General features: G+C 41.0%; 1 protein-coding gene across 3 annotated transcripts in view; it reads right to left on the minus strand.

Moving 5' to 3' along the window:
- Positions 1–411: 411 nt before the first annotated feature.
- The window catches only part of NEDD4 (NEDD4 E3 ubiquitin protein ligase), a 123,543-nt gene continuing 102,178 nt past the window's right edge, over positions 412–21,776 (minus strand). For all 3 annotated transcript variants that reach the window (XM_074366168.1, XM_074366167.1, XM_010969471.3), the window contains 16 exons: positions 20,330–20,533; positions 19,082–19,162; positions 18,813–18,867; positions 18,659–18,717; positions 17,563–17,628; positions 13,423–13,652; positions 12,576–12,697; positions 12,405–12,475; positions 11,796–11,891; positions 11,098–11,171; positions 10,790–10,850; positions 8,553–8,612; positions 8,360–8,467; positions 7,613–7,709; positions 5,217–5,289; positions 412–4,664 (listed from right to left, as the gene is read on the minus strand). In XM_074366168.1, the coding sequence (XP_074222269.1) occupies positions 4,562–4,664; positions 5,217–5,289; positions 7,613–7,709; positions 8,360–8,467; positions 8,553–8,612; positions 10,790–10,850; positions 11,098–11,171; positions 11,796–11,891; positions 12,405–12,475; positions 12,576–12,697; positions 13,423–13,652; positions 17,563–17,628; positions 18,659–18,717; positions 18,813–18,867; positions 19,082–19,162; positions 20,330–20,533 (1,560 nt within the window). In that variant the 3' untranslated portion in view covers positions 412–4,561. The remainder of the gene's footprint in view (positions 4,665–5,216; positions 5,290–7,612; positions 7,710–8,359; positions 8,468–8,552; positions 8,613–10,789; positions 10,851–11,097; positions 11,172–11,795; positions 11,892–12,404; positions 12,476–12,575; positions 12,698–13,422; positions 13,653–17,562; positions 17,629–18,658; positions 18,718–18,812; positions 18,868–19,081; positions 19,163–20,329; positions 20,534–21,776) is intronic.

The raw sequence follows: 21,776 nt of genomic DNA on the forward strand, positions 1-21,776 counted from the left end.
GTAAACTGACTATACTTCAATTTAAAAAATAAAAATAAAAATGAAAAAACAAATACACCTTGGTCATTGGCTGGTTGGACTCTATAGTTTTTCTTTTTTGTTGTGGTTCATAATCCACTGGGTGTTATGCGCTGTGTGGCCTCAGGTGAATTACTTGTCTTTCCTGAGCCTATAAAAACTGCCTCACTGAGTTTTTATGAAGATTAAATGGGATCCACGTAAAGTGTTTACTGCAGACCCTGGAGCTCTGCCGGATCTCAGTCGAGCTCCCTCTCTGCACATAGATTTCTGTAGTTCCCATCATCTCCCTAAACACAGAGCTTCCTGAATATTATTACATGGGGCCAGGGATGTTGTTGGTACCCAGCACATGCACACTGGGGCAATATACGAGCAATGTTCATCAGATCGTCATATTCAGCAAATATTTATTTTAGGAAATGAACATATTAACAAGTGTATACAAAGAAGTCTGTCCTCCAGCTGCCCAAGTTTGTAGCAGAGGGTTAAGTAAACCACGCATAGCACTGCAATACCATTCATGCTACCGAATACCAAATGCCCAGGCCACGGCACCCTCCCACTGGCCCAAAAGGAGGAGTGATTTTTGCGAGTGGACATGAGCTGGTGCAGAGAAGTTTTCATTGCTTAGGGGCTGGAGGGAGGCTGGGTTTGGGTGGAAGGCAGGGTGCCTAAGTGGGGAACGATAGAAGATGGAACTCATACATTCACCTGGGGACAGACAGCATTTTACGCTAACGGGTTTGGACTTCTTGCTTCTGGCTCAGGGGAGCTTTCAGAGGGCCTTTGGCATGGAGTAGCCTGATCAGATTTGTATACTAGAAAGGAAACACTGGTGTGGGATGGAGAGCCTGCATAGGATGGATCGCAGGCGAAGAGACCGGCAGAATTGAAACAGGCAGCTAATTTAGCCATAATCTTTCATGCTCGAGAAAAATACACACAAATCTACTGAAGCCCACTTTTCAGAGGGAGGTCCTGAGATTCTAACACTTAGTTTAATATCCTTTCTGAAAGGGATGTATCTGCCCTGATGGACGGCAAAGTGAGGACTTCCTGTATGGGGAGACATGGTGTGGGTGAGCTACAGCCTGAGCTAGTGAGCACTGGAGGGGTGGAAGCAGGGAGGGCAGTGGTCTGGGCCCCAGAGATTAAAGCCACATGCTCTGGATTTCAGCAGAAACAGGGCTGGAATGCACCTTCCCAAGGCTGACTGGGGGGTGGGGTGGTGACGGGTTCCTTTCTAACTGGGAAACTTCCAGGTGCCCAGAGGAAGGACAAAAAGATGCTTAGTTCTGAATTAACACTTGGAAAACTTTTCTTACAGAAACAATGTTATAAATGGGTTACAGGGCTGGCCTCTTGAATCAACAATAGTAAGTCTGAAATTCAGTCCATTTGTAACTTGATTATCATTAGATAGTCTTCTGGATATTTCACTAATAACCAGATCTTGGGAACATGACCTGTTTATAAAGTGGAGATGATCTGTGGTTTAGAGTTTATAATCTCACCCTGTCACCTGCCGGAAATTCAAGGTTGTCTTGAGAACTTCATGTGTTGCTGCCAAGAATGAGATCAGGAGATATCAACCCAGGATACTGGCTTGGAAACGTTTCTATCTGAAAATGAATCCCCATTTTTGTTTTTACTAGAATAGAATTTTATTTGTGGCATCAAGATTTTTAAAAAATGATTTTATATTTTAAAGTATGCAATAAATTTTGACACATTAATCTTCATATATTTTTCCCATAAGAGATTTAAAAATACAATGTCGAGTGGCTTGTAATGAAAACGAATTGTTTGCCTTGATAATTATCTGGAATAATTTCAGCATTATAAATAAAAAATGAAAACAAATACCATTTATATTAGGATGAAATGCATTTGTAATACAATTTTATGTCTGTTAAAATCTGATTACAGAGAAAATATAGGTTAAAATTATGTGCTTATAGTTTCTAAAAAAATATGACATCCTTTATGAAAATGACTCTATTCATTCTCCAGCTGTAGAATGCATTCGAGATACTTTTCTATCTGGGATGAGGGGCTGCATTGCTTGATACAGGTTCCTTCTGGACCACTGGTGCACACTTGGGAGACAAAGGGGATGATGCTCTGTGGCTGGAGGCTGTGGGAGTATCTGGTCTCATTATACCTTGTTAACACCTTCTGAGCCACAGAATCATCCAATGAGTCAGGTGAAAAGCAAGCTTTCTATTTTCTTAAGCTCTGATATCTGCTATATTTCACAGAAGTGATATTTAAACAATCATGTGGTAAAATCCTGTTTTAACAAAACTAGTTTTCACGTTCAGTTCTACATAATGAGAACATTCCAAAATGCATTGGCCCATGTTAATATTACTTTGCTCATGAGGAAGGAGAAAATGAATTCTGATGGTAAGACCCACGAAGAGACAAACACATGTACACGCGTATCTGTATGCATTCAACATCAGAGATGGGCCTGCTTCCTTGTCTGTCAGCAGTCATTTTATCTTTAAACAAAGAGATTCTTCTTCAGGAGGGTGGTTCCTGTTCACAGCTGATCTGACAAAATCTTTGTGCTGATGGTCAGCACAAAGCATCTTCTGACTGTACGATGTTGTACAAAGCATCTCTGGAACATACAACAATCTTACATGACTATGAGAGCCGGCATGATTATTTTCTTTAGATGAAAAATTAAGAGCCCAGTGAGGCTGAGTATGTGGCTTCATTTTAAACATTTGGTAAGTGATAAAATCAGCGCTGCACCTGGAGGCCTTCCCTGCATGCTGGTTAGCATGGGTGAAGGTAAGACACAGAGTGCACTGATCTGTGAACTACCGTCCCTAAGCCGAGCTGTAGATGTGGTGTTTGGAAAGTGGTTTTGCTGCTGTCACATGTGAGATCTCTACCAGGTGCAGAAAGGTACCCATTGTGTTAGACTCTGGCAAACTTTAACCAACAGCCAGATGCACTTTTCATAACTCTCAGAGTGTGTGTATATGTAAATATAAAAGAAGACTCATAACATATATTTACAATTATTCCTAAATCACCAAGATACCATATTGAGAAATAGCTTTAACTTTTTGCAAGAGCATCTTCTATATAATCATTCCAATAAAGGTATAAAACGTATAAATACAGTCTTGGCACACTTTATCTTTGCAAGTGCACTAGAACACTTTCCCTTTTGCCTTATTCCGCTCACTCCTACTTTTGATTGTCTGAAATTTCCTTTACACGTCTCTCAGTTCCTTGAGGATGAGGACTCAGCTAGATTTCTTTTAAAACTGATGACTCTCATCCCAGGGCCCAGCACAGAGCTGTGCACAGAGCACAGCATTCAGGAAATGCTGGCTGAATGCATGCACAGGATTTTTACGTCCTTCAGTCTACTTAAAGCAGGAGTCTGTTTGTAGTATTTGGCCTAAAGAGTTTTGGATTCATAGCAAAACTTCATTTTCATAGTAAACAGTATTTTTAAAAAGCATAAGAAATATGGTAATAAATTTAATACAAATTACGCATCATAACTATTCTTTGGTTATTTTTAACAAATTATTTGGGTTTTTTTTTTTTTGGACTGAAGTGGAACACTAAAAACATAAAAATGCAACTACAGAAATTAGCTTAATCTGTAAACATAATAAACCCTGTAAACATACATTTACTACGTAATTGTGCAAGTGTAAAGAATGACTAGTAAAGGCAAGGACTATACATTTAACTTAGTTCTTCAAGGCATACTTAGGAATACTGCTTCGTCGAGCTTTAGTTTGAAGAAGGAATTCTTTTAACTACAACAGGAAAGAGTATGACTCTGTCCACGAGCCATAAGGATATACAGGCAAGAGGGCGGCGTGAACACCTTTCACCCTTTGCAAATCTGACTTTGCTTCACATGTCTTATGAACCACCTTGTTTAGTAGAACCGCATATTAACAAAAGCTGAATACTTTTAAAACGAAGAAGTAAACAGTTTTTTTTTTTTTGCAAGTGAGTCAGTTGACTAAAAATGCAGGTAACACACTTTCCAAGATTATTCCAAAAATCTGGGCAGTAAGGTGCAGTAGGCAGGTCTACAAAATAACAACTAGCCGCAGGCAGCACTGAATGTTCTGTAGTGTACTCAGTATTAAAGTTCTTTTCCCCCCAATTTCAGTTTTCCTTCTCAAAAGGCATCACACTTTTCACACATGACACTTACCACGAATATTTCACAGTTACAATTTCAGTAGTTTAAGAACTGCCTGGAAAATACTGGGAAAGAGGTAAATGCCAAGGACAAAACTCACGATGTCAGGCACACATCCTAGGGCGTGAACTCAAGTTAGAACCAAACAGCTGTGTAAATGCAACGCGTTATTTACGTGAATGAAACAATGGCAAAGTTGTCACACTACTTCTTCTAACGCTTTGATATGATTTTCTCCAATATTTGGGGAGAATCAGCAGCCAAGGGTTAGTCGTTCCCTGGAAAATTTTAAGAATTTGCTTAGAAAAAAGTGGCAGTAAAACACCATCAATGGTTACTTGTAATCTAATCAACGCCATCAAAACCCTGAGTGTTCTCTATGGCCATCTGTAGCTTATCCCATAATTCTTCAAATGATTCATAGGGTGGCAAGTCCAAGCGATTAAAGCTGAAAAAAACCGAGAGGGGCTGGTTAGGATGGTCCCTGACAAGGTCCGTTGCCACGGCACACACAGCGATGCAGCTATTCATGACGGCATGCTCCCACGGCACCAAAGACGTGCTCTCCCCAGGGACAAGGAAGCTCTAGGACTGGACTCGAGGCGTGGACTCTCCCCATGACTTCTTGGTGGTGTCCTCTCGCCTCCACCCTGACCTCCAAATGTCTGGCTTCCCTTCATTTGAACCTCCAAAAGGGAATGTTTTAGCCCCTCTTGGGATGGCCCATCATTCATGGGATGGGGGCAACAGGTGGTCAGCAATTTAGCTGGGCCTCTCCAATGTTCAGCTTCTTGGACTTCAGGTCCAGGCCTGCCTGGTAAAGAAACACCTGTTCCTGGGTTGGTGGCGCCGCCTCCCCCTCCTCCTCCTCATCTGCCCCTTCCTCCACAGCTGCCACCGACCCAGCACAGAGGGAACGAGACCTTCTGGACCTAGGCCAGCTGCTGGAGGACCTTCTCCCTTTGAGGACTTGTTCCCTAGGGTTGAAGAAGCTGCTTACCACGTATGAGCTCTTGGCAGCTTCTCGGGGGTGCCCCACTGTTCGACAGTAAACGACTGTGGTCCGTTTGAGCCTGTAAGGAAGAGGAGTTGCTTTGGTTTCATTTACTCTTTATGGGAATTCCTGGGCATTTCACAGCTCACCTTGGCTAATGGAGGAGAACTTAAACACACAGAGAACTCATCTAGTTTCTTTACACTTGAAAGAACTGATGCTGCCCTGGGCCAGACAACTTCCCCGTCCAGCCGTGAAATGAGGACCCTTCTTCCATCAGCCCATCCGCGAGCCTGTATCACTCTGCGGGGGGCGGGGGGGGGCGTGTCTGACCGCGCTGTTTCCCGGCCCTGCATTCCTGGTATCGCCTCCGTCATAGGCACACAGAAAATGAGCACTTTCTTGCTTTTTTGACTACCACTGCAAACAGCTTTAATTTTTTCTTATTATCTAATCTCAGTGCAAAAGATTAAAACTATAGGGAAAAAATTAGTGAAAGAGGTAAAAAATCACCTGAAATTCTACTATTAAATCTGAGTAAACATCCCATCAAACATCTTTAGGTATGTGTGCACATATACAGAATCTTATGTGCACGTGACCATGTTATAATATACACGGTACGTTTTTCTCTTATTATGGCCGCTCTTAGAAGCTCTCTTCTTTAACTGGAGTCTTCCCTTAGCTATTCCTTCTCCAGTTCTCAGCATCCTCCAACCACCCAGGTCAGCAGTGCTGACAACCCGACGAGGCACCTTCTGTACTTTTCTCCACGTCTTTTAATCGTATCCAAGTATGTGTGTATGAGTGTGACTGTCAGAAGCAGCACTAAGGAGGCTTAATATTTTCCATATTACTGTTTTCTCAAAAAGCATTGCTTTTCACACATCACCCATCACAATTATGTTCGCAGGTGAAGTTTCAGTACTATTGTCACTGTGTTTTCCATAACATGGAATCATATATATTTCCCTGCTTTCTGGTTCTTGCACCTAAACAATCCATCTGGAAAACTCCCTGTAAGTCAGTCAGTATCAACTTAACATACTTTTTACTGGCTAGACAACACTGTGCTGTAAGATCAACATTCTGAAGTTATTTCTACTTCTTTTGTAAATCCCTAAGAATTTGAATTTATATTCGAAGACTAATAACTTTGGATTTGTGTGTGGGAAATCTCCCCCAAATTTCAAAAAAATGCATGAAATCAGTGGCTGGCTGGAGGCCTGGGCTGCATCCGAGGGGGCCGTGGGGCTAGAGATGGAAGAGGTGTTTGTCCTGCCTTGATTTTCTCTCTAACTGGTTAAAGTCCAGGAGAAGAGACAGGAAGGGAAGCGAGGTGAAACCACCGGAAAGACAAATGCTAAGAAATTCAGTTAGGCAGGGAATGGGCGCCCTGGTGAGCGGCAAAGCTCCTGGCTCATCCTCCTCCCAGGGAGTGGCTGCTCTGGGTGGGGAGGTGGCGGCGGTTTGATGGGTGCTGCAAACAGATGTAAATGAGGCTTATCAAGGAGACCGGGTTGGCCAAGGAGGAGATGGCAGGGCTCTGATCTTGGCTGTCCCTTCTCTGAAGGCTCTGTTCTTGGTATCTTTAAAAGCAAGTAAATGTCATTCTAATAAACAGAATGTTAACTGTTTTCAGAAGTTGCTGTGATCCACCTCAGAAACAGTACTGCTGCGGTTTTTCTTTTTTGTTGTTGTTGTTAACAAAACACACCTCAAGCCTTACAATCAAAAAACAGGTTGCTAGGATACCATTAATTTCACTTTATAGAAAACTGCATTGATGGTAGCTATTCTGAATATTGAGAGATACAAGCAGTCTAACCCCAGTCCTGCCATTTCTCACAAGGCCTGATTAGATTCTCCACCCTCTAATTAGCAGCGCCCCCATCACACACACACACACACACACACACACACATACACACACACACACACATACACAGATTCCATGGGAAAGCTTTTTTTTTTTAATAAAAGCAATTTCCAACACTGAAAAAGGCCCAAAGAAACCGACTGAACTTAATGTTTAGTCTATCATTTCCCCCAAATGTATCCTACCACGATATTCCCTGTTTTTGGTTGTCTACTTATGAACACCCTGTGGAACAACTCTACATGCCGCACGACATCCTCCTCCTCCAGACAACGCTTGTTCTGTACTGGAATGCAGAGTGGAAATCAAATTTAAAATTCAAGAATGGAAAGTAACTCGAGTCATTTCATGTTTCCGGTCTTGGCCTACTTCAGTGTATCTAATTATGTCATTCAAAAACCTTTTTTTTCTTTTTTATTAAGCCAAACGTCTATATAAATGATAGAAGCTTGAAGATGAGTTGCCCATGAAAACGCCAGCTGGCACAAGCTCCATTTCTGGACACTCTGTAGAGAATCCTTACCATACAGTTCGGCAAATCCATTCATCGGCACACGAGATGTGCCCGTGACAAACTGAAGTAATCTTATCCGCTTCTCTGAATCCATCATTAAGACGGCCTGTGGAAGAGAAAAGTAGCATTTAGGAACATCACTGGGAAAAAAATGGTAACTAAACTACCCTAAAAAATACGCCATCAGAATTCAGCTGAGCATTCATGATCACTTATAAAGAACCTGCATGTTTCTTTTAGCTCCAACTGTGCTTCTTGGTCATTTACAACGTTCCTGAACCTTCAGTTCTGAGGCTCTCTGATAACTCTTCAGCATGGGATTATTAGCCTAATAAAGTGATAAAATTTCCTCTCGATGTGGCTCGTGGCTTTTGAAAAATCATATTTGCTGATATGACTGAGTGGCACACACATTTCTCTGTAAAACAGAAAATCACATTCAAAGGGGCCATGCAGGAGTCCCAGAGAATGCATGCGGGTTGTTTCAGGCTGCCTTGAAGAATCTCTACTTCAGTAAGGAACTTAGTGCCAGCTCAGCTGTCACGGCCACTTACTACATTCTGAAACTTACTTTTCTAATAAATATGTATGGAGGTTGGGACCATACCCAGAAGATAAATGTATACTGCACAAAGTCAAAGATGATTTTGCTGGGCTCTCCCTATTTTTGTCTTCTCTATACGTGATCCCCTAGAACAGTTAAACATGATTAAGTCTATCAAAAAGTAATTTACGAAAACAGAAGCTTTCCATCACCTTCCAAAACCACTGGATGACCTGATGATTTACGCTGTAGCCGTTTTTGTACTTTGTGTGTTCTCGCCAGTCATTTACATCGACATCTCCCAAGCCGCACATCAGAAGCTACGTGATAAGAAATGTCAAATTGTAGACAAGAAAAATAATGGGTGCAAAAGTCCGCTTTTAACATAAGAACAGTATTTCTTACCTCTAGTTCATTTTCATCGAAAATTTTGATGAGATCCTGTGGGATCAGTTCAAAAAACCCCTAGTAGAAAGAATATATTTAAAAGCCTGGTTAGCAGGGTCAGTGGACAATCCCACACTCAGCATCTGGAGGCATCCCACACCCACACGATTCCTACCACTCCTGGATGCTTAACTGATGCTTCAATATTGGCAAAAAAAGTATATACGTCTGTTCTCTCACTGCTTCCTCAAAGTGGCTATTTTAAAACTTCCCCACACTTTTCAAGCCTCCTTCTCCTCTAGGGCATTCCTTCTTTACAGTAGATAATTCCTATTTGGCAGAGAAAGTAGAGGCGATTCTGCGAGATAGAATTCCCTCAACCGTCGTCTGCCTCCCCATGTAACACGCAGCACCGACCTCGAGCGGGGCCCCTCCCCACCGCAGTGCAGAGAGGGACCACTTCCTCTCTGTGCTTCACCTGCCTCCTCAAGGATGTCCTCTCACCAACCCGTATTAGCTCACCTTCTATGAATCTAAATTTGTTCAAGCTGCATTTACCTTAAAAACAACAACAAAGCAAGTCCCTTTCTTCTGCTGACGGCCTCGCTCTGGACAGTGTTACTGCGTGTCACTAAACCCACGTGCTCCCCTCCATCCACCCCTCAACCCCTGCAGTCTGAGCTCTCTGTCAGCGCTGCCCTGAAGTGTCCTGGAGAAGGCCAAAGACAGCTCTGCGGCCACACCTGATAAACGTTCTCTGGTTCCCAGTCTTATCTGCCTTCTCTGCACTGTGATATTGTTGATAACGCCTTCGTCCTGGAAACTCTGTCTGCTGTTGATGGTTTTTCTCTTATGTCTCTGTCTGGCTTTGCTCATTTCCTTTGATGTCTCCTTTTCTCCCATCCCTTCTTTAAATGTCGGTGTTCCTACATCCCACGTGTGGCTATCCACTTTCACTGTTCTTACCATTCTTTCAAAGTTTCCATCATGTCTAGTCCATGCAGGTCACTCCCAGATCCACACTGCCACACTGGATCTCTATCCTTTAAGTCACCCTAAACTACAGATCTCCCTTCCCGAGGGCCATTCAAATGCACACACAGCTCTTCCCACCGTCCTTACCACGTCCCCGCCTGGGTCACCGCAGCACCTTCCCAGCTAGCCTCTGCTGCCCATCTCGCCCCCCTCCAGTTCACTGCAGACCACTTCCAGAATGATCTGACCAAAACATACACCGAATCCTGGTGTTTCATTGTTTAGGAGCCTTTAACGTCACCCTCCTTCCTCACTGGACTTCAGAGATGACTCTAAACCAACAGGTCCTTCATCATCTGGTTCCACTCCGCTCTCCACGCTTGGTTTGACCTCCTGCACCCTCTTCCCCAGCATACAAAATTGCTTGTATTTTCTCTAACGTGGGCACAGTCTTTTGCCAGACTTCACATGTGCTGCTCCCTCTGCTCTTCACGCGTGCATTTCCCTCTTCTCTGTGGCTGGCTCATCCCTCGAGCCCTCCCTCACCCCTGCCTCCATCTCCCTGCTCTGGTTTCTCTCCGCTCACCTGGCACTCAGGCTTCCCTCTGTCCGTCCCACCCTTCAGATTTTCTGCTCCTTGACAGCAGACCTATGTCTTTTTGCCTTGCATGGCACCAGCCACAGAGTCAGTGCTCAATACTGAGTAAATGGAAAATTGCGGGATCAGCATTTAACTTACAGTTAGCTTAAGAAATGAGTGCCCTGACAACAGCCTCAATGACCATCGACTGGGAAGCTGAAACAACTTGTGAATTTATAGTGTGCATAAAATGCAGTCACGGGGAAAGGTCGCTATATACCTTGACCTGTAAAGATGTCCAATAAATATTTGATAAGAGAGGAAAGTGAGTCACAAACCAAGATGTACACTGTGATCCCATTTAGGAAAGGAAACAAGTGGTATATTCTGCCATCCCTCTGGCAGTCTTGCGCCTTTGCTCATCCAAGGTTACTTAAGGTGAGGGGAGCGGGGCTGGAAGAAGGTGAGCGGACATGACAGACGTTAAAGGGGACCGTTGACGTTTACTGCACGGACTTCTTGGATGGTTATGTTTTAACTGAAAATCTATTCATTTAATGTTCTGTTAATATAAAATATAATTAAATACAGTTTTAAAAAGTGAGTCATATACTACTTCTTCTCTGATATAAGGCCCAATATTTAAAACTTATGGACTGTACACTTCAAAATTAAAAAGCAAACAACAGAAAATGAATACCTCTTTAAAAGCAGCCATTTGCTTCTGGATTCGGTTTACAAATCGCCATTGTATAACAAGACTAAAAGAAACAAAACAGTTCATCTTTTTCACAGGAACCAAGAAAAAATGTTAAGGTGCATGTTTTCTGGTTAGAAACAACAAATAAAGACTAGCTTAGCCCAAGGGAAAACTGAATGTGGTTAAGTAATATGGCATTGTTATAGAAAGAGAAAAAGAACATTGAGGCTGACTCTGGGGGAAGAGAAAGAACGTGAAAGAAATACAAAATTATTTGTAATATTTAATAAATACGGTAAAATACTTACTAAATATATTCCTTTTTGTTCTTATTGGTGACAACTATTTCTGATCCACCATTTTTCAACTCATGTTGATGTGTCTAAAATTAAGCATGATACCTGGATATGTTATTTTAGTGAAAAAAGTAAAATCAAGTATACATATTATAGTTATACTAGACACGTGGTGTTTTAAATTAAATCCATTCAAAAGCTAAGAAAACTTAAAATATTAGTTTTACGAAAATAAATACAGAATGACTCAAATGTCAAAGAAAGCAGAAATTCTTGCTGGGAGACAGCTTTTGTTACCGGAAATAAATTTAAAAATAGAGCATAGAAACGGGCTGAGTATATCCATCATTTATCATCTAAACTTACATTATAACATTTCCCTTAAGTTATTAAATTTAGGTTGTAAAGTTTCACAATTTATGTACCATTTATTGATTGATTGATTGATTTTGTGGGGGGAGGGAAAGGTAATTAGGTTTACTTATTTATTTTTAGCGGAGGTACTGGGGATTGAACCCAGAACCTCATGCATGCTAAGCGAATACTCCACCACTTGAGCTATATCCTCCCACCTGTACCATTTTAATTAATCAAAAAAAAAATTTTGTTAATAGAGACACTAGGGATTGAACGCAGGACCTCATGCATCCTAAGCATGAGCTCTACCCCTGAGCCCTACCCTCCCCCATAATTAATCAAAATACACAAACCTGTCCAAAGAGTTCTTCATCTATGACAAACCTGAGGTCCAGTTCTGTTGGATCATTTTCAAGAATCCATCTTAGTGAATTGTAATACTCACTATCCTAGATGTGGAAAATTGCATATTTAAAATTTGTATACAGAAAGAAGATGCCTGAATTTGCCAACAAAATATGCTGAGGGTCTGAATAATTGGGCAAAAGATGAAAAGGTCACTTGGACATCTTTTTCACACATGCACACACACAAGTATTATAAAAAGGTGTGAATGACTAGTGAGGATATGAGTATAAATGCAACTTTCTTTGAAATGCATCAGAAAAATAAGATGATTGATGGACGGGGGTAGACTCGGGGACAAGTATGTCACGAAGTAAGTCTAGATAAAAAGCCAATTGTGGAATCTGGGTGGTGGAGACACACGTGTCCACTGTAAATTTTTTTCAATTGCATTACATGTTAGAAAATTTTCATAATAAAATGTTAGGAAACATGTTCACTTGTATTTTGGAACACTATAACACATTGATTTCTTCATCATTAAAAGGTAACTCTTTAAAATGTTCAGTGGGCTGTCAAATTACAAATTCTCTGTGTTTCAAGTGAAAAAGACGTACCACTGATTCCATGTCATGAAGTGTTATTGGCTTGTGCAGCATCATCTTGTAAAATGGGCGGATGAAAAAACCTTGCAAAAAAAAAAAAATCAAACACATTTAAAGTGATTACCAAGTGAAAGAAATCAGATAACTACATATTTTTAAAAAAGTTTTATGCTTAATACTAACCATCCAACAGTTTGCCGTGATACACTGCCATCCCAGCTACCCGGCCAATAAACTTGAAGTAAGAGAGGTGGTCTTCATTACACAACCCAGAGTTGGGATTTATCTGCAGGGTGTAATTGTCCCTGTAAAGATAACTACATTTAAACACTCCTTTCTATAGCGCATACAAAAATTTTAACATGACAAATGATTACACATCATCTCCCTCTTGTTAGAGCTGTTCACCTCTCCCAGAACCATATTAGACCACTGGATTTCATGGTTTTGAAAAGTCATTTATGTCAAAAGGTGGAAACAACTTAAATGTTATTGAAAGATGAATGGATAAACAAAATGTGGTACATACACATAATGGGGTACTATTCAGCCTTCAAAAGGAAATTCTGACACATGCTACGACATGGATAAACCTTGAGGACATTATGCTAATGAAATAAGTCAGTTACAAAAGGACAAATACTATACGACCCTACCTATATGAAGTACTAGAGAAGTCAAATTCATAGAGACAGAAAGTAGGATGGTGGTTGCCAGGGACTAGGGGAGACAGTGTTTAATGAGTACAGAGTTTCAGTCTGGGAAGATGAAAAAGCTCCGGCAGAGATGATGGTGATGGCTGCACACCAATGTCAATGTCCTTAATGCTGCTGAACGATACACTTGAAATGATTATAATGTAAAAATTTATGTATATTTTATCACAATTTAAAGAAGTTATTTCTGAAACATTAGTTACAGTCTCCCTTTCCTGCACAGTGTGTCGTATGTTTTCCTTGCCTCCTATAACTTGGTTACTTTCAGAAGCACGATCTTTCTTCTAAAATATAGTCGTTGTAAAGGTACTTACGTAGCAGAATATTCAAACAACCCATAGTAAGGGTTAAACATTTCCTTCGAAATCAGAAAGAACCATTCTCTGGCGACTCCTCCGTAATCCAGTCCCTTTTCACCATCGAACTCGATCCACAACCTAGCCTTGAGGAAGTCTGCCCTCTTGACTCCCATGATTCTCCTGTAAGAGTCTTCAAGGACAGTTGTGCGGCGAAGTTTCATCTCAAATTTGTTTGGAATGTCATTCTGAAAACCCAGAGAAGGGAGGCTGACGATTTACATCAATTCAACACGACAACATATTTCCCTGTCACGAAAGTTACAACACTCATTGGATGCTACCGTGTTTCCGAGACCCTTTCTCAGGGAAAACAGGACTAGGTCTATTGTCCCTATTTCCTCTATGGCATGGAAGAACTCATGCATTTTCTCTCAGTATTTTATAATAGAGATGTCTGGTTGTGCCATCTAACCAGCAGTTACTGAAGGTGGTAATAACGCTCTCGGGAAGGCATTTCAGGAACAGTCCTTTCCATCGTAAGACCCAGCGAGGCCCATGCTGTGCCCTGCAGTCAGCCTAGCGCTGCCTGCCGGCCCAGGGCGCTTCCTTCTCGCCACGTTTCCTCCTTGGAGCCTGTGTTCCTCACTCTTTAACAGACGCTAACATTTACAGACTGTGCCAGCACCGCTCCCAGCATTTTAATAGGTTAACTCATTTACTCCTCATAATAATGCTCTGAAGAAGCTACTATTATTATCTCCGTTTTATGGATGAAGAAACTAAATAGAGAAGTAAAGAAAGTCCTAGTGCCTGAGTCTCTCATCTTAACGAATGAGCTACACGGCCTCACTAACCTTTTGTACAGACTCTGCATACATGACAAATGTAGAGAACCATGCTTTTAGGTAGATCTCACTGTAAATTATATGGCGATCCACCTGAGTAGTTTATTCTTGAGTGCTCTGTGAATAATGTTCCAGTGGAAACCATGAAGAGAAACCATGCTGTCAATATTCTGTCACTTCAAAAAAAGAAAAGAGGGCTAGCTCTAAGGGAAAAAAAAAAAATCAATTTCGCTCTCCGTATATTTAGGAAAAATAGAAAGCCCTATAGTAACATAACAGTACAAGTACTGTATATAAGCAAATAAGGACAACATAAGCATTCTCCTCTGCTGCTTATGTAATTAAAAAAGTGGTGAGACTGGAGAAGAGCCACTTTAGGATTTTAGACGCCAGGCAACCAGTGCAGGTGAGTTCCTCACCAAGCACTTCCTGCAGGCCGGCTCCGGGCCAGGCCCACGCAGGGAGGCGCTGCAGTGGGGCCAGAGATGGGAGGAAAGGGAATGAAACCATGGCCTAAGATGTGGTCACTTCCTTAAGGAGTTTATGATTTGGTGTGTGTGTGAGAAACAAATGGAAACGGTACTAATTCTGAGACTTAAAAGAGGAGGAAAACTGCTAAAAATAGAAATACGAGCAATGTTTTGTGGGCACCAAAAGTGAGCTACTAGTTGCAAGTGTGACCATCCAGCAGCTTCAAGAAGTCTTGAGCGGAGGCGAAGTGAGAGAGGGACTGGGGAACAGCACGTGGGAGGGGTCTACCGCACAGGACAGCCAGAGGGTATGAAAGAGTGGGGAGGGGCAGGATGACAGCGCAGGAAAGGGGAGAAGACTGGGCCCACTGCGCAGACTGCGTGCAGGTCGACCAGGAAGACCGATGAGCAGGGCCCGCGGGACCAGGCTGGTGCGTTCTCAGAGGTTGATGGTGTGGGGTGTACAGAGTGGGGTTTTTTTTTTCTTCCAATTTTTTTTTTATTGAAATGTAGCTGATTTACAATGCTAGTTTCAGGTGTACAGCAAAGTGATTCAGTTATAAATATACATACACATATATTTTCTTTTCAGATTTAAAAGGTGTTTTTAAGAAGAGACAAGAGGGAGTGGAAGCCTCCTGAACCAGACGGCACGGGAGAAGAGGAGTGGGCCGGGTGAGTGAGTGATGGCACAGGCAGAGGGGCTGGAGGAGAAACTCCCACGTGTGAGCTGGGAGGGGCGCCACGCGTGGGTTCTGGGATCAGGTGACCCAGGTACAAATCCCGCCTGCGCTCTGCACATCCTGCCTAAGCTCAATTTCCTTATCTATAAAATAGGAACAATACTGATAATCACCCTTACGGAGCTGTCGTAGGTCTTCCCGGGAAAACACGTGTCCCGTGCTTACGCAGCATCTGGCACACGGTGGGCTCAATAATGCTTAGCCGCCCTCATTCCTGACTAACGAGACGTTCAGGATGAGGCAGGGGAAAAGGCTGAAGACAGCTCGAGGCTTTGGAGCACTGGGTTAGACGTTTTTTATCTCCATCGTGGTGTTCTGCCTTTTGCTGTGATGTGTCCAGAAAGGGAGTTTAGTTTTTAAATCCTGCTTGAGACTTTTTGTTAAATTGAGGAGTCGGAATCTCTTCCCCACGCTCTTGAGTCTCTCCTTCTGGAACCACTTCAAGCCTCTTAAGCTTTCTTTCATAATTTAAAAAATCTTTTTGTATGTTTTTGTTGCATTCTCAGTAATTTCTTCTCTTTATCACCAGTACGATATGTCATGGGGGAGAAGAGCATGGACTCTGGGGCCAGATCACTTGATCTGTATCTGGCTTTGCCACTGATAACCATAGAACTCGACCACTTTGCCCAATTTCTCTGAGCCTCGGTTTCCTCACCTGTAAAATGTGACAGTAACAGTCCCTTCCTTGTATACTTACAGTAGAGACTGCATGGGCAATACATGTAACTTGTTGAGGAAAATGCTCGGTAGGCAGTGAGAGCTCAGTAAATATTACTGCTTTCATTATGGTTTCTGTGTTCTGTGACCTGCTCTGGGGGGGAAGTCAACCTCTGTATCACATTTCTAAGTGTTCAGACTGGCAAACAGAGAAGCTAGTGCTTCTATTCCACCATTATGTTGTCGTTAAGAGTGAAAATATTTACCAAATAAATCAACAAAGACTTAAAATCCCAAGGAATTTTAAGAAGTAGGACACAAATTTCCAGAGCGATTTTAATCACAGTGTTATTACTGCAGATGAGTTTAAAGCACTGATGATATTTTAAGATTTTATTAAGATTTATTATAAAATATTTGCACTAAAAAAATCTATATTTCCTCTTTAAAAAGTTTTTTTGGATGGAAAAAATCTGCAGTCACAGACCCACCATCTTGAATCTTTGGAAAAGCAGGCTTCCAGCTTGGAAGGCAAGAAAGTGTAACCCAATGTAGCCACCTAGTGGCGGTACTTGTAAACTGCAGGGCAAGGGGAAAAGTAAGAGCAAGTTAGAAAGGCTTAAAAAATGGTCATCCCCTCAGAGATCTAGACAACAAACTTGGTGGCCACTTGTGGGTGGGCAACAGGGGGAGGAAAGGATTATGGAATTATATGAAATCATGTCTGTGAAACTTTGAAAACTGTAAAGCACTACAGAATTTAAAGAATCTTTCACTGATAAAAAAATTACTCCAAAAAAAAGGTCGACACCAGCAGAAATGAAACAGGTGGGCAGATGATGAGTTTAGTTCCAGACATACTGAATGCGCGGTGATGGAAAAAAGTGTAGTGAACATATCTGATAAGCAGAAGGAGACGAGCCACAAGAGGACTGCTCCAATCACAGCCGTACTTTCAAACTATGCAGACACACTATGCAGACACACTATGCAGACACACTAAACATAGTGTGAAGAAAGTGTGAAGAGTGAATGACCATCCCTGGAGGACGCCGGTCAAAGCAGGAAAAGGAACCCAGAGAGCCTGCCTCCACCATCAGAGTCTGGACCAGGGGATAATCTGAGCCACTCTTGCTCAGTTTCTACAAAGTCCATACCCCACAAACCCATGAGGAAACCAGGTTAGAGCGCTTTAAAAAGCAAACCTTTAACACTGTTTTTCTATATTACAAGGTATATAGAAAAATAAACACATAAAATAATTGTGGTCTTCAATGATTTATCACAGCTACTCAAAAAATAAGCATCCTTTCCCTTTAGAAACTATTCGAAGTTGTTAATATACAGAACAAACTCTCCATTACTTTTAAGAATGCATTTCCCATTGCTTTCAGTCTATATGACAGTCATTCTTAAGAACTCGTAAGTATCACTAACCTGCTTCTTCAACTTTCTTCGGAAGAACTCATACTTTCTTTTGTAATCCCTGGAGTAGGGCACTGCCTTGAGTTGAAAATTTTGGAAAAATAAAGAAGGTTTAGGTTGCTTTACTCTGGAACAAAACAAAAAGTTCCCCTCTGGGTATTTTATGAACAGAAGTTAAAGGCATTAAAAGAGAATATTTGGAAGGAAAAGTTTAATTCAAAGAAAAACAAATATAAGACTTAAAAAATTTTAATTTCTCCATTTAAGATAAAATTGTATTCAGCAATTCCTATGGCTGTAATTTTCATCATGCAATATTCTTGAAATGCAACAGGCCAGAAACAGGAAATGTCTTCCAGGCAGAGAAATATTAGAAGTGAAAATTTCCATTTCTAAAGAGACTTTCAAAGTGATTTCTCCATTAAAGGAACAATTTGAAAAATGTACTTTTTCCTTGAACTCTGAGGCGATGCCTTTTTTACCCATCATTTTAAAAAGACTAAACATGGAGACAAGAGTAATTTAGAAGAATTGTGTTTTCAATTTTACTTATTTTTGTGAATTAGAAAACAGTATAAAATCTGAAAAACGGAAGCAGGAAAAAGTAGCTATATAAAAGAGGATAATGATTTTCCTATCATTAACCTGACTCAAGAGTAGTATAAACATCATACATGGTAATAATTGTACTTAAATATGAGCATGCCTTATATATTTACAGCGATTTCAACCCAAAAGTTCAAGACCAGACCCTGAGTTGACAGGACGCTGTCTGCTTCCTCACCAGATACTCTTGGCACCTCTGATCTGCTGAGGATTGCCAACATTCTCTTTCAGTGGCAAGTACCAGTCTGAGCACAGCAGTCCACTGCCGTAGCATTTTGACTGTCTGGCCCACTGGCCTCCCAAGGCTGCTGCACAGAGTTTGGATGACTTTACATGCTCTTTTCAAACAGCTGAGACCCAGTATATGGGCAGTGGGGAGCAGAGAGATTTGCAAATGTGCTTTCCTCTCCACGCCTTTAGGGTTATGACCTTGACCATTCAGCCCTGAAGAGACAGGTGAGAGGACAACCCCATCAGAGCACTCTGATACAAAGAGACTTACTGGTCCGGTTATTGCTACATTCTGCAACCGAGGATCTTCCCACTGGGTTCTTTTTATATCTGAAGAGAGGGAGGAAAAAAAGGTGTTCTTCATTCGCATGCACAAAATTTGATATTTCAAAAAACAATATAATGAAAAATCACATGGCACATACTATGATTTATGTAGAAGATTCTTCCATCAGTGTGAGTTCTTTCTTCCCATCCTGGCTATAATGAAGAATAAATTTCAATTATGTTTTCTGTATGGGCAGAAAAACGGCCTTGGTTCTATGGCTGATTTAATTCGCATATGCCATTCTTACCAGAAGATATCAACACCTTTATGACAATATTAAGTATAGTTGTTCAGGAACTACTGTATTCCAAAAACCAAAATGTTTGCGATTGCTGAGTTAGACCAGCAGCAGCTCGATAAACTTACAGGTAAAGGCCCCAGGTCACTGGAAGAATCAAGAGACGTCTTTCCTCTCAGGTGAGCTGGAATTTTCAGTCTTGGATCTTCCTTTTTTGGTAGAGTAAATAAAGAAAACAATACACACACACAAACTTTAAAATCAAGAAAGTCAGTCTGTTACTCTGTTTTCTAGTATCAACGGATATTTAAAATACTCTCTGATGAAAAGTCTACTTTTCTTTCACTTGCTTATGCTATGAAATAATAGGTACTCGTCTAAAATCTATCAATCTCAGGCTGCAATATTCAGTTCTCAGATCTTAAGAGCAAGATCAGCACTAACTCACCATCTCTCCCACAGAAAAACCATTCAGAGTATTTTGCCCACTGTTTAGCGATTGTGTCACCACACAGGGCTCGTCTCGAAATAAAAACTGGCAAGAGAGCAGCACACAGAACTGGACCACATATTCTACGCTTTTCGGCACCTACCTGCGAAGGTGCTAATTCATTAATATTTTTGAAAGACAGGAAGATAAGCTCAGAAAGGTTATTATAGGAGAATCAGATTGTTGAAAGAAAGGACAAAATTTAACTTATTTGGGTCAATTTATATATCATTTTATGACTGTATTAAATAATTCATTAAATAATTTTAGTTTTATTTAGGTATGTTGGTCTTTTAAACAAATTAATTCATCAAAAATCTCTTCGTCTGCTGCTGATTTTCAGGAATTTTTCTATTAGCAGTAAACCAACTGCTCAACAACTTTAAGCCTTATCTTAAAAATACTGGTTCTACCGAGCCTCATAAGGTTTTTTGGGTATTAAATGAGATACGGATTCAAAAGTACTTTGGAACTAGAAAGCCTCCTATAAAGGGAAAAGATTATTACTAAGTATTCATAAGCATTCATGGCTAGTGAGTGGAAAACCAGACACAGGAAGTAAATATATCTCCGTGACAATCCATTCCAACATTAAAAATAGGCATAAACATACTGAATAGAAATAATACTGTTTAAGAATTCAACATATCTTTATATATGTATGCATATGTATAACTGAATCATTTTCTTTGCTGTGCACCTGAAACTAACATTGTAAACCAACTACACTTCAATAAAAAAATACTCAATTCTAAAAAGAAAAAATTCAACATATCTTTAAATGAAGACTAGGAACTGTAGGGTATGTTAAAGCGTATGTAAGGATGATCAAGAACTATACATAAGAGACTGTATATAAATATAAATTAGAGAGCGTTCAGGTTACCCAGGTGGTGGTTTTGGTGTTGTGGTCAATGAAGAAGGGCCTCCCATTGGGCGCGTGCCGGACTTCCCAGCCTTTAGGAAGGAAGCCTTGCTCCATTTCAGACAGCTGGGCCACCTGCTGCGCCGCCTCACTCGGCGGGGCCTGGGGTGGAGGGCCTGCAGAAGAACCCTGGCTTGATGGCAGCTGACTCGTCTCCACTGTAGCCTAGTGCATGGATTCAATCACGATATAGTGTTTAAGAGAGAACACACAAATGGCTGTGGTTAAAAAGGTGACTTAACTTGCAAAATGGAACACACATTTATAAACAGGCCTAAACACTGGAAGCTCATTTTTCTAATAAGGTGTTTCGCTGAAGCTTATTTTTGAAATAATTGGTAATTTCTCAGCTAATTCTTGAGTGGTAAGATGCTGATTAACTGTCAGTCTGCTGTGGATGCACATGACTGGAGAGGCCGAGTCAGTGGGTCTGTGCCCTGCTTGTAAGGCAAGTCACAGGGCCAGCTGGAGGAGGCTGTCTTTGCTCACCCAGAAGACTCACACAGAGCAGGAACCCCTCATCTATGGAAGTGGGTTCTTATGCCGGGCAGACAAAATGAATGGCAAATACCTACCACAGCAATTGATAATTGAGACGTCATATATTCACACAATGAAACATAAGGCAGTGGTAAAAAGAAACACTGAATCTACATATAGAACAACATAGACAGGGTTTTAAACCAAAGTTGAGCAAAAAAAAAAAAGATTTACAATTATACAATATAACATCTTTGCAAAATATGACACATAAACATAAATAATATTTTGCATCATTTAGTTCTCTATGTTATGTATAGAACAGGCAGGAAGACTACCCCACAAGCTCAAGCTGGTAGTTCTCTCCAGGTACGGGGGACCAAGTGCTTGGCTAAAAGGAATTTAGTTTTATCTGTAAGATTTTATTTTAAAAAAGGAAATGTCTAGAAACAAAAGTGGTGATTTGTTAATGGTGGTACGTTTGGATGTTAAGAAAGTGGGTATCTGCTGTATTATTCTCTGTACTTTTCAGTGTTCAAATATTTCTCAATACGAGAAATGGTGATAAGGTAAAATAAATATTTTCCTAAATGCTCACAAGGAAATATTACAAAGGACACTCACTGTTGCCAAGGACACGGTGTCATCATCACAAATTTCTTTGAGAGATGCTAATCACCATGATTATCTTTTAGCAAAATAATGATCTTAACCATTCAAATTACAGAATAACCCAGTGGACCAGATTACTGACTTTGTCCTCTTACTCCCAACTGGGCTTGTCTGACCTAATCACAAGCGGTGATTCATGTATGTTAGAGACCTGCAGGAAATGGCAGGCAATTAGCATCCAGCTCGTACTACAAAGGGACGTAACAGCTTCCATAGAAATATGTGACGGTTGAAATGATGTGAGAAAACAGGTTAA

The sequence above is a fragment of the Camelus bactrianus genome, chromosome 6, assembly GCF_048773025.1.
Source record: "Camelus bactrianus isolate YW-2024 breed Bactrian camel chromosome 6, ASM4877302v1, whole genome shotgun sequence".
In the NCBI taxonomy this organism is placed as follows: domain Eukaryota; kingdom Metazoa; phylum Chordata; class Mammalia; order Artiodactyla; family Camelidae; genus Camelus; species Camelus bactrianus.